The sequence below is a fragment of the Solea solea genome, chromosome 11, assembly GCF_958295425.1.
Source record: "Solea solea chromosome 11, fSolSol10.1, whole genome shotgun sequence".
NCBI classification, from domain to species: domain Eukaryota; kingdom Metazoa; phylum Chordata; class Actinopteri; order Pleuronectiformes; family Soleidae; genus Solea; species Solea solea.
In genome coordinates, this window is record NC_081144.1 from 9,984,232 (window position 1) to 9,997,529 (window position 13,298).

At 39.9% G+C, this 13,298-nt stretch overlaps 2 protein-coding genes across 2 annotated transcripts in view; one reads left to right on the forward strand and one right to left on the reverse strand.

The window, feature by feature from the left end:
- Window positions 1–2,730: 2,730 nt before the first annotated feature.
- On the reverse strand, window positions 2,731–7,025 carry igfbp6b (insulin-like growth factor binding protein 6b). The gene is made up of 4 exons (XM_058642556.1): window positions 6,436–7,025; window positions 5,476–5,510; window positions 4,637–4,756; window positions 2,731–4,293 (listed from the first exon to the last, which is right to left on the reverse strand). The coding sequence occupies exons 1-4, from the start codon at window positions 6,770–6,772 to the stop codon at window positions 4,180–4,182; spliced, it is 606 nt and encodes a 201-aa protein (XP_058498539.1). The 5' UTR covers window positions 6,773–7,025; the 3' UTR covers window positions 2,731–4,179.
- A 4,546-nt stretch (window positions 7,026–11,571) lies between these two features.
- spryd3 (SPRY domain containing 3) overlaps window positions 11,572–13,298 on the forward strand; it is a 51,054-nt gene continuing 49,327 nt past the window's right edge. The window contains exons 1-2 of the mRNA XM_058642555.1: window positions 11,572–11,705; window positions 13,122–13,246. Coding sequence (XP_058498538.1) covers window positions 13,122–13,246 — 125 coding nt within the window. The 5' untranslated portion in view covers window positions 11,572–11,705. The remainder of the gene's footprint in view (window positions 11,706–13,121; window positions 13,247–13,298) is intronic.

The window sequence follows — 13,298 nt, forward strand, 5'->3', positions numbered from 1 at the left end:
AACCGCCCCACCAGAGGGTCCAATCAAACAAAGCGAAATCTTGTTGTTTACAGGTTATTATGATATTATTTTACTGGTCTAAACTGACTGTAGTGTGAGAGTCAATTTTAGTTTGTCTCTTTGGACCAATCCCAGCAGCTCCAGCGACCCTTGTGTGTAGGATAAAGCGGTAGACAGTTACCCTAATCCCCAATCTGCATGTTTTTGAATCCGGAGAGCCCACATGCACACAGGGATACTAAAACTTCCATCCAAATAAAGCAAAAATAAAGCAAATACAAATAGGTAACAAAGGAAGTGCCACAAACAAAGCATGAATCACTTTACACAAAGCACTGTATTTTGCAATTTTCGTTTAAAGTTTGAGCTTAAAATTGAAATCATAAAACCTAACTCACATTTATATTACTGCAATGCCAGTCAAGTGATCCCTCTGTCTGGAGTTCAAGGGTCAAGTCAGACAAGGGCATGTGAGGGTTGAGTCCATCAAAGGGTCATATGATAAATGTGAGGTTTTAAAAGAGGATTGGAAATATTATGCATCTTTTCTAAGCTCCTTTTGGTTTAATGTAGCTGGGGAATTTGGCTCTCCATGTGGCTGCAACCTTAAATGTTACATGTTTCATACTACATGTTAATTCATGAGAAATAACAACCCATACAGTATATCAGTACATAATACAATAATGTGACATTCTATATTGTATCTTTTAAAAATAAAGAGAGCTTGCTAACTTGAATCAGATATTTTCTGATAACATAGAAGCCTCTGAATGCAGGACATGTGGATTTACTGCTTTTGAGTCTTTAGGCTTGAGCCACCATTGATGGGCAGTGACTGGTGGCACTGGTAATGGCAAGTGGAAGACAGTGACACCAGTATTGAAGATTCAGTTATCTTTGATAGAAATATATTTTATAACTTGTTTTCTGATTTAAAGCATGCAAGGTTGTTATAATTATGTGCTCTGCTCTCCTATTCTTTTGCCGGGAAACCCACATGTACCTGTATGTACCTGTAGGTGTGTGAAACAAACAGCTTACAATATGTACTGTATGTCCGAGATGTTTAACCTCTAGGTGGCATAGAGATCCCAAAATAAAGTATGAACAACAAGCTTTCGGGGGAGTCTACTGAGAAGAACTGCAAATATGCTTTTATATTTTACAGCTTTGTCAATAAAGGGTAAGGTAAGGTAAGGTAATTTGAGGTAAGGGAAGGGAAGGTTATTTACATGAAAAAAAAAAGAAACGAAAAAAAAACTATATTTTACATAGACATGTAGCACACTTAACCGCTAATGTCTTTCAAATTCACACACATTGACTCGTTAGAGCAGCAGACCTCATTACAAGGTATGAAGCCGTTTAGTTAATTGCTTAGTTACTTAGTTTTCTCTCAATTCATGTTTGCCTTTATGCTAAGATAACCAACAAACTAACCCAACAACATATGCAAATATGATTTTCTTATGTTACTTTACTACTTGACATGTTGTCCCTGAAGGTCTCAAGTACTTAAATTGATATTAGTGGCCAAAGTTTGCTATAAGAATAATTATTTACAGTTCAGCTTTAACATTGCTTTAACAACGAGAAGGGAGTCATTCTGGAATGTGCATCCACCACTCTTGATTTTTTACTGACATCATAATTGTGTAGTTGGGTTTTCTGCTCAATGCAAAGAAAAGCATCTTAAAGAATACCACACACAACCACCTCTGACAGAGAAGTAGGACATGTGTTGGTGTGTTTCTACAGAGGATCATGCTTCATTTTGCTACCAGGCCTTCATTTCATACCATGCATGGACAAATGGGATATTCTATGCTGTTGCCTTGGAAACAGGCATGTCCCATTGTGAAGACGAGGCAGAGAATTATCCTCTATGTGCCAAGTAATGGCAGAAAAGCAGCATGCTTCTAATGTGCTCTAATGTGCAATTTCAGTTTCACTGCAAGCAAAAAGATTATTGTGAATACAGAGGGGGTTGTCATCAAAGTCACAGTGAATGAATATGAACATAAAGCCTCAAACCAACCATCAGAACTGAAACCAGTCCTTCACATCTTCAGATCAGCACAAACATGTCCCCCAGTATTCTTGCACACATAATAATTCTTCTTTATCATCATCGTCATCCAGGCAGTAGTCTTACCAATTACAGCCCCCAGTCACACCATACCTTGTTCTGCAAATAGGATTCTGGCATCCATTTGACTGACCCACCTTTTTATCTTTAAATGGACGACATGATGTGTAGCAGCAGTCTGGTCTGCTCTTGAAGTAATCCAGGTCCTTTCTCCAAAAACCCAGCTTGCAGCACCTGAGTTTTTTTTTTTTTTTACATATTATGATAATTGTATATTGATTTGTTTGAGAATTACAATTAAAAGTACTGCATTCAAAATTTTACTTGAGTAAAAGCATTATGTGCAAATGCACTTAAAGTTCCAAAGCTCATAATTATGTCATAATGTCATAAACACATACTTTAACAAGTATGTGTTTCTTTCTAAAATGTAGTGGACTAAAGGTATCAGTTACCTTCCACTTTTTGGATTTGTGATGTATTTTGTTTATTATTATATTGATTAACTTAGCAGAAGGCACGCTTAGAAAACAGGATTTCAATCTCATCCATGCTTCTCAATGACCTCAGCTCTCATTAGTCATCATTCTACTTTATCAACCCTTTATTGTCAGTGAAAGAACACACTCAACATCTGCTTTTATATTAATATATGTTTTATTCTTCTCCATTTTATTATCATTATGTTTTATTTTCATATTTGCAAATCTTAAGGTCCTTTGTGCACGGACCCATCATCACGGCACACACACATTGGCACAACAAGATTGGTCAGAAATAGATAAATTCTAATCACACTTTAATAGCACACAATTTCATTGCAAGGACCTGGGAAAGACATACTATAATAACAATAACAAATTTGATTATTTTTTTCCCTCTATTAAAATCTGAATTTATAGTATGATGTGCCAAAATAAAACACATTAGTAACATGGACATTCTCAATTCTCAAATAAACAAAACATAAATTAAAAGAAAATTAAAAACATGAGATATAACCATAAGATGTACAGCAGTTTATAGAGCTCTGATGAGTGTGAAGTTTTGCCATAAAGGTGCCTCTGAAGTGCAACACTTCCCCTAACATGAAATAAAATAATCTCTGTCTTTAAATAAGAAACTGCTGACAATATAAAAATACATGGCATTGTACTGTAGTTCATTAAATAAACCAACAATTCATATATAAAATATTATATTGACGTGTATAAAAATATGCCTTACAACTTTTTTGAAAAGGGTAACAGCCGTAAGCTTTTTGTCTGCCACTTCAGAACACACAGTCGACCACAAAATTCCAACATATGTACAACCAATCAACTAATAAGCAGTCAGAACACCATTTTGACAAATAAAATGAACAGAAGCATCCAGGATCATGTTCTTATGACTATGTTTTCTGACTTTACACACACATATATATATATATAAGATACTGTAAGATTCAAGCAGTATTTGATGGAAATACATACTCAAAAATAAATTACTATTAAAGAAATATCCTGTCAATTTAGTACGTTGATGTCAGTGAATCTTTGGAGAGAAGGAGAGAGGACGGTGAGGGAGACACATTTTCAAACTGTTGTGTCACATCACCTGCGTAACAGTATTTGAGCCCACTGAGATCAGAACAAACACAGGCAGTGTCAGCTATCCTAAAAGTAAAAACGAAAATGAAAATCTACCAGAAAGCCAGGACAAGAGCCAGAGAATATAGAGATCATTCTGAGAAACACCATTTGGATCACTGAGGCAGTTCACGGAGCATTAATGTGAGCATGCAGCATGTCACTGGACGACGCAGAGGACGTTGCTGCAACTGTTGAACATTCAGGCAGATATTATTGTTGCTGTGACTGTGAGAGTGTGTGTGTGTCTTGAGGACATGATCGATAACTGGTGTGGATTTTCTATAGGAAGTGGTTTGTCCCTGCTATCTCCTGTCTAGGCAGTGTCAAGCACAAGCTAAAACCACCCCTCTACCTGTGCTCCTGCTGCTCCACCATCTCCTCCTCCTCCTCCTCTCGTCCTCCTCCTCCTTCTCCTCTTCCTCCAGGCTCAGAGCAATAGGACAGACTCATCTCTCACTCCCCATCGCATGGGAAAGTACCATCCTCACTGGCACGTGTGGGCACAGGCATGCCGAGCTCATCCACGCACCAGCAATGGCCACGCTGCATGCCCTTGGAGGAGCGGCACTGTGCAAGATTAAAAGACAGAGAGGGGGATTTTGAAAGGGAAAGGAGGGCGGAGATTGAGTGGGAGAGTGGGAATGGTAGTGAGAGAGGAAGAGAGAGAAAATGATATGTCATCATAGCGCAGTACTGATTCTCTGTGCCCACAGCTGAGAGGCTCAGAGAGAGAGAGAGAGAGCGAGAGAGAGAGAAGTGACAGTTATTCTCAGCAGAACATAAGTCCGCAGTGGTGTGCAGCTGACACTCAGAAACTATACACTTCCACCAGTCAAATACATATTTTCACAATACAGCCAACAAAGTACCAGTTTTATGTTTCATGATGATTCAGGTGTAAATACTCTACCTGCTTTTTCCTGTAGAAGCCACGAGTGTCACAGTTGGGTATATAGATGTCACGGTCAGACTGGAAGATCGTCAGCTCGAGACCCCTCAGGACGCTATTGAGCAGCTTGCGACAAGGAGCCTGAAAACAGCAATGTAGAGTGTGACCTCAAACATCAACCAGGGGCAAAGATGGAGGACCTGTCTTCATCTATAGGACATCCACCAGGTGACTATGTTTGAACATCAGCGATCCTCTCTGATCACAGAACATGTCAGTGTGGTTCACAAAAGATGAGCCACTGTGATGCAGCAATCGAGCAAGAAGCAGGGATTATGCTTATTTATATAAATCAGATGTCATAACATTATATAACCATATTGTTATACAATGGTTTGGCTGTTCAGGTCACTGAATTTAGTGACTGCATCTTTGTGTCACTTTGCGTGAATTGAACGCGGACACCTTGATCATTTGTGTGACTAATGTCGTTCCTGTTAAAATATACACTTTAGTTTAAATGATACAAATCAGCCGGCATGCAAAGTGAAAAATCTGTGGCTGCAGCGGAAGACTTGAAACTTTCCAGATTCACATCATGCTCAATTAGTTCTGCCGCATAGCAGCACACACATCATGCACCATAATGCATGGGTTTAGAGCAGTGTATGTACATGCCACTGCAACACCCAAAACAGCTGAGGATCCATGGCACTCTATCACGCTATGCAGCTCAAGATACAACCGTTTCCATTACATTTGACGTATACAATTGCTTCATGCATTCCATTCAGGTATGAATTAGTACTTTAATGTATTAAATACTAAATTTCATTATTAAATTAAGACAATGAACTTACTTTTTCAATGTCACCGCTGTGTGAGGGGTGTGGACCTGAGAGGAGATGACACAGCGGTATAAGAGGGTGATATTAAAAAATCTAAGCCATTAACATCAAACCACATCCAATGTCACATTTTGCAATAGAATATTTAGACAACGTTTCACGGCCTTGCATGTTTTTTGCACAAGACATGCTAAGCAGCCATGCAGATGAGCTCAATCTGGGAGTGACTGTTGAGAGACTCAATTTCTTTCAGTAAATGTCCTTTCTTAATAGTTAATCGCAGTATCTCCATTTGAACAGTAGATGGGGATCACTGCAATGAAAAGCGGCTTGACCAGGATGTAGGTGACACTGTGACAGTTTCACATTCATTTTAAATTCTCCACAGAGTGTATGACTTATAGGACAGAGCATTATCATCCACCCTCTCATCAATCTATTGCCAATGGATGAATAAAATAATAAATTACTGTATAAATGAAAGTATAAATCATCTTTACTTTAACACTATTGCTCCATGAACACTGGTCAAAAATATCCGCTATGTTTCTAGAGATTTTCCATAATTTCAAAGGACTTTAAAGACAAATTATGTTTTTTTTTTGTTGTTGTTTTTTTTTTTTTTTTTAAATCACAGTGACTATGAAGCCACTGCAGATCAGTGGTGGATTTGCAAATTCATCTTTGGTGCACAAAATGCACACAGGCTTAAATGTCACACACCAACTGCTCTTTCTTTTTGTTGGTGGGTGACACAGCATCACATGCAATCCACAGATATAAAAAGGAGGCACACTTTGTATATTATAATATTATATTATTCATAATTATGTGCAGTGACATTCTCAACAATCCATTGTACATTTCAGGGCTACCTGCTGTTTCCATGCATCTATAGGTGCATACATGCATGTATATGTGCATTTATGATTTCATGCATGTGTGTGTGTATATATATGTACAGTATCTTACCTGTGGGAGGGGGCCTCTCAGTGGGACTAGTCCTGCTATGCTTGGCGCAAATGCCCCGACCCTGCAACAGAGCCTGGAGGGGGCTGTGTTCCCGTGGTGGGGGAACACAGCGGAGCCCTTTGGCACAGCTCAGTGTGTACACACCACAGGGTTCTCCCTGGGCCAACACTGTCGTGCTCCCTGCAACATTATGGTCCCTGGGCGGCCGACCTGCCCCCAGTGGATCCCTGCAGGAAGGACAGACCTTGAAGGGCCCCAATCGACTTGCCCCACTCCATGATCCGCAGTGGGCAATCAGCAACAAAACAATGGTTGTTAAGTTAGAAAGAATAGGCATTTTCTGTCCAGGTCTCAGGTTCTTCACACTGTCACTCTCTGTCAGTTAAATGTGGCTGATGCTATTTCTGGATGTATATTTCTCTCTTTCACTCTCTCCCTCTCTCTCCCCTTCCTTCAGTCTTCTGTCCGTTTTCTATACAGTATAGCCTTCCTTGGTGCTTTGCCGGGTGAGTCCCCTGCAGTGCCAGAGGAGACAAATGGAGATCGAGAGAGACACGGCAAAGCACCGGCTTTTAAAGATCTGAAAGGCGGTGATAGAGAGTGAGCGAGAGAGGGGGGAGAGAGAGAGAGAGAGAGAGAGAGGGAGAGGGAGGGAGGGAGGAGAGAGAGAGAGAGAGAGAGAGAGAGCACAGTTATGACACCTTCAGGGGCTGGGACATAGAGAGAGAGAGAGAGAGAGAGAGAGAGAAATGGCAGGGAGAGAAAGAACAAGTGGGGGGTGGATTATTTTCCTTTCAGAAATTATCAAAATTTCCCTACCTTTTTCTGTCATATACTCACACAGATGTCTAGCCCTTGCTCCTACACTTATTCATACATCAAGTGTATTTGTCATGGGCAGATATTTGCACTTTCTTTCCACTGTCAAAGACCTTTGTGTCGTTCAATTTACCATGGTAACAAAAACAAATGTATATGTGTCTCTGTCAGCATCAGCACTGCAGTGTCATTCACTGCAACAAATGCACAGCTGTGTGTTTCCCCCTGCTTTGAATTCAGTAGGAGGTTATGACAGAGAACAGAGAATATTCCCAATGCTATATATAGCTGAGTTATACTTCTAAAATACTGAAGTAACGTGTAGGGTTCATATTAAATCTGTCCAGAAATTCCAGTATACTATCAAACACGATACAAATATAACATTACTTTATGTATCAACTGAAACTGCGCCTCAGCTCAGTCAAATCACTGCTGAGTCAGTGGGGCTAATCCAGTCTTTAATCAGCTTCTAGGTTACATTTCAGCAGCAAGCAGATATTACTGGACATCGTGGACACATCACATGTTGAAGTATGAGGCAGTGGAGATGATTGCTCACCAGTCATTTGAATTGAATAGAGGGATCATCTAGATAATTAGGAGGCGAAGGAGGGACTTACTTTTGCAGGAATGCATGATGAACATCCAGAGCCAAACTGCTAATAATGCAATCCAGCGCTCCACTCAGCCAGTTGAGATTTTCTGAACATGATACACACACACACACACACACACACACGCACGGAGAGACAGAGAGAGAGAGAGAGAGAAGGAGAGAGCTATCTTGAATCCTGAATTCCTGATATGATGAAACTGTCATGTCTGCAGTGTTAGTGTATGTGTAACCTGGTGTTAAATGAAATACTCATGCAGCGTGAGTCTGTTTGTTCTTTTGTCCAAGCTTTAATCATCTATTTTATTTACAAGGTGTGCAAATGTAGATATAAAATTTGATGGACATAGATGTCTGTGACAGTAAGGGAGACCATTGGTTGGTTGTCGCAGCACAGTCACACTAGAGGGCGCAATGAAATGATGTGGATATCAAACCATTGGCTTGGCATCCTGCGTTTGTGCAACGCACACAAACATTGAGGTGAAAAGATAAGAAGGCATCTAACTTGAAATATTTGTCAAGAGGTCTGTTGGGGATGGTTGTCTCACTGCCAATCCCTACAGTTTGAGAAATAAATGTTTTCTGTGGATATGTAGGAATGATGGTTTCTGTTTTTTGTTGGCAGAATGATCAGGAGTTTCAACAGAAAGACAGACAGGGGCAGCACGCCACCTGATGTTAGGCTCTTTGCGGTTTGGCAGGTAAAAGTAGCAAGCATATTATCTTCAAGCCTTGACATTTGGACATTTTATGGCAGTACCGGGTGTACAGCCATAAAATGTCCACTGACAAAATAGAGGGCGGGGCTGCCACTCCATCAGTGCAAGTTGGCTATATCAGCTTTTCAGTATTGACCAGAAGAAGCAGCTGGAAAAGTATATCTTGAAGGCCTCTGACATTTACTACAATTTTACACCCACAGTAGTCAGTGCACACCAGTTTGCAGTGGGACAGAAAGTCACTATTCCCAAGCCCTGGAGTGAGTCTATAGTCGAGGCAGTGTGGAGTGGTTTAGTGGCTTCCTCAAACACCACCCTTCTCTCTCCATCCGAAAACCAGAAGCCACAAGCTTGACATGCGGCGCAAGATTCAACAGGGACAATGTTGGTATGTTTTTCAACAACCTGGAGAAGGTCATGTTGAAACACACATTTGGGCCCAATGGTGTAACCCCTGCACACAAATTAAACAAAGTTGTGGCTCCATAGGGCTACAAGCAAGTATGCAGGTTCACCTCAGGCGAAAGATAAACCCTTGTGATGGTTGCCCATGCAGTGTCCGCAACTGAAAACAATACCCCCCTCTATTTTGTTTCCCCAAGGGCACTTGCGTTAATGTTTTTAACACAAGTGGTACCACTGAGTACTGATATTCATATCACAATTAATTTGGTGCTTTTTATTGTAAAAACAAAAAAGGTTACGTTTTTAAACTAAAACATGTTTCACTGAAAATCCATTCAAATCTATAGAGAGAACCAACCACGTAAATGTGTCAGTTGTCTTTGATGGTGAATTACTTCTCGTTACATTACCTTGTGAAAATGAAAGGCATACCAATTTAAAGGCCTAGAGCTTTCGCTTCTATTTAATATAGGAATGACTACTGAAATATGTTTTGATGATGAGTAAAAAATGTGACAACTATCCCTGGTCTCCCTTACATGAAGATGACTGGTAAAGTGCTGAGGAATGAATTTCTCCCTTATCAAGAGTCCCATTGTCTCAGTGTTATCTCGTTTGGCCTCACTGCCATGGCTTCTCTGTGGACAGATGCAAAATGAACGCTATATATGAAGCAAGCAGATGATATAATTAGGATATAATTGTATCTTTGTAAATAGATTTTTAAATATGTCTGCATGTGCTCTATGGTATCGTGATAAGCTTTCTTTTGCTGTTTTCTGATGTTTTATAGAATCAAACAAATAAAATAATCGCCACATTAATTGATAAAGGCTATAATTGCTTATTGTACTTATGTGATGTAAATAGAAACAAAAAATGTGTGAGTGTGTGAGCAGTTTGGCTTGCACTGGGTCACCTGCTTCTGTAGCAGCACAGACATGACAGAGGACACAAACATACCCAGTGGCCTGTTCATGGTGGAACTCAATGCTACATGAGGCCAAAACCCTGCCTCGCCATCAGCAGTGTTGCAGTGTTGTTCTGATTAATCTTGGCATCGAGGACAGAAATCACCTGCCGTCTCATGTTCCCATGAGCTTGCGAGCTGCAGCACTCGTCTGTTTCCACGTCGGGAGAATGTTCCAAGACTCACGCCAAACCAACGGGGGCTCTCTTTTCCACACTGTCCTGGATTATTCATCTCTTCTCCTCCAGGCCGCCACATGATTTCTTCCTCAGTTTGTTCCTCCTCTCTGCTTCCCTCGGCTCAGGTCTATTACAGCTGCTTCACAGAAACTCACTGCTGCCACTACTGCTTTTAACGTTGCAACCACAGTCCTCCATAAACCTGTTTGGAGACATTCCCAACAAAATAAAGTATATGTATTCAAGTCATCATGCCAAATGACTGTATAACATTATTCCATTACATTTTAGAAGGAAATGTCATCTCTATTGCACAAGTGCACAACAAACATGCAAACAGTTTAGAAATAATAAAATGATGCTTTAGAATAAAATAAGCCACCAAACAGAATATACAAGTAACTGTATGACAGCTTAACAGTTTTGAGGTATGGGCAGGTGTTTATACAAACCAATTAATCAATCAATCAAATAAAAAATAATCAAAACAAAACACTTAAAATAACTCTTAATAACTTAAGTGAAAACAGTAAAATACTGCTTACACATTCAGACTTCACTACTACTGATAATAAATAATAAAGAAGCCCAACAGTTCACACAATGAGCAAGCACTGGGCAACAGTGGAGAGAAAAACTCCCTTTTAACAGGGAGAAATCTCTGACAGAACCAGACTCAAAGCTGTGCAGCCATCTGTCTCGACCGGTTGGGGTGGACAGGGGACAGAAAGGAGGGACAGAAACAAAGAGAGAAGGAGTAACAAGAAGAGACAGAGAAATCAACAATCAAACAATGCCAATAATAAACCAGTGACAATTCATTTTACTACTTTGTAATTATATTATCATACACTACAATCATACTTTACAAGTATGTTATACTAAAATATACTACAACTCTTTACATGATTAAAAGCACCTTTTACTCATGTAAATGACCTGAATACTTCCACCATCAGTGGAAACTACTCAGCTCAATTAAATGGTATCTCCCTGACTTTCTAATAACATCTAAGTTGTTCAGTTTTAGAAGACACAAACTTCACAAACAAACCAGCAGCTCCTGTGTGTGTGTGTGTGTGTGTGTGCCTGGCTCAGCAGTTTACACAGTAAAGTCAGTGTTGATAATTAAACCTCATTCAAATATAGTAAAAACAAACAAACCCAAAACTATTTCTTTAACATAACTGCTGGCAACCCCTGGATTTAAGCTGCCATAACTGATTAATGACAGACCTCTTACTTTAACCAATAGCTCAGAAATGAGGTTCTGTTCTCATTAGGACCAGGCTTTAGTTACAAAAAGGACAAGTGCTACAGAAAAAGTCAATGTTTATACCTGAAAACATTCTGAAGCAGTTTCTCGCGCGCACACACATACACACGCACACACTGAATTCATGTCACCATATTCTTAAACCTCTCTATGATTGGCTAATCCGTGAACGCGGGTGTGATGTCACAAGAAAGCGCCGAACTCTAGTTTGTAAAGTTTGATGTGGCGCTAACGGACTGATGACTAAAGGGGGTATCTGTCTTATTAGCCGGCTACATAACAGGTAAGCGGATTACTCAGCTGATAGATTTGTTTGGTCTGACACCTTTTGAAACGACCTCTCTCCCGCTGTTGAGCACCGAACCTCAGCTTCAAGCTAAGAAGCTATCACACTAGCCGCTTTTGATGTTGACCAATGTCGAACTCGGCAACTGAACGGACCCCTATGTCACCATTGTTAAGGACAACAAACGTTGTTTAATTAAAGATAAACAGTATGTCGTGTGAACTGACGCGGTGACAGTCGGCTGTTTCCACGTCCGTGCCATTTTAAGCTAGCCTTGACTGTTAGCACGGCAGGTTTTTGACTTCTTAGCTTATGAACCTTGACCACTTTAGCTGTATGTAAACATTGGCACGCCCACTTTCCATCCTCACATCTTTCTCTTCTTATGTTGCACCAATTTATCCATTGCAGCCATGAAAAACTAATTGTTGGAAGCAGTCCTTAAAAGAGAATCGGTCGGTGGGGTAAGCCAGTATGGTGTGCCTCTTGTTTACAGAGGACATTCAGGCCTGACTCAGGGTAAAATGACTGAGGGAACTCTTCAATATTTCAAGGGGGAGCACAGATTCAAAAATACATATATGTAAATAAGTATCAAAGCCCATCTTTACATGGTTAGTGCTGATTGTTGAATGAATAGTTGAAGTAGGGGTGGGAATCACAGGGTACCTCACAATATGCGTTATATGGTCCACAATACCAGTAATATAATAATACAAGGATTCTGTGACAGTCAATATGTTGCAAGACAACCCTATAACGATACGTCACGATAACTGTTCAACTGGGGCATCTCTTAATGTATCAATTATTGTATTGCATGAAGTAGGACGATGACAATCACCAAATTGATGTCTGAATGCATAAAATACATCGTCAGATCCATGGTTTGTTGTCGCATGTTGTCTTTTCACCCTTATCAGTTTCACAGTGAACTAAGTTTTATTTTTACTCTTCTCTGTGCCAATATATTGACTTAATGTAGCCACCTTTCAAAACACTTTTTAAAACATGATATCTTTTTTTAATGGTTAAATCTTATTTCATGTTAAAAGTAACGTGAGTAGAGCTTTAATTCATTCAGCTCCTTCAGATTGGGGCAAATAACCGTGTTGTTTTTGTATTTATTCATGGATCTTTTAAATTGTTCAATAGAAGCTCAAACTGATGATGCAAAAAAAAAGTCAGAGGGAGCTATGTCCACTTAAGTTCCCTCGTGGTACTGAGATTGAATACACCACACAACGTTGGCGAATGACATTAAAAACTAATCCCACAATCAAATACTGTCAAGGCAGATATATGGGTCTGACCATTATGTTTGTGCTTACAAGGAATTGTCTTCAGTTTACATACCAGCAGTACCAGTTGTACAGCTAAAGTATAATTGAAAAAACTATTTTCTTAATTCAGATGGATGATATCGGCGTACTACACCAAAGAGCCCTGAATCTAAGGCGTCGAATGAGAGATATTGGCGATGGACGCCCCCCACAAGAGCGATTCATGAGGTTGCAGAAGGAAGGAGACACACTCAGGTCAGTCTGGTGGGAATCAAACCTTGATTGAGTTTATTTAAGTTTTTCTTTT

Excerpts from the sequence above, each read along its gene's own strand:
- igfbp6b (XM_058642556.1), bottom strand. The coding sequence starts at position 6,772 with ATGCCTATTCTTTCTAACTTAACAACCATTGTTTTGTTGCTGATTGCC. Across the intron at positions 5,511-6,435 it reads TGAGAGGCCCCCTCCCACAG|GTCCACACCCCTCACACAGC; the intron begins GTAAGATACTGT and ends ATCTCCTCTCAG. Across the intron at positions 4,294-4,636 it reads GCTTCTACAGGAAAAAGCAG|TGCCGCTCCTCCAAGGGCAT; the intron begins GTAGAGTATTTA and ends AATCTTGCACAG.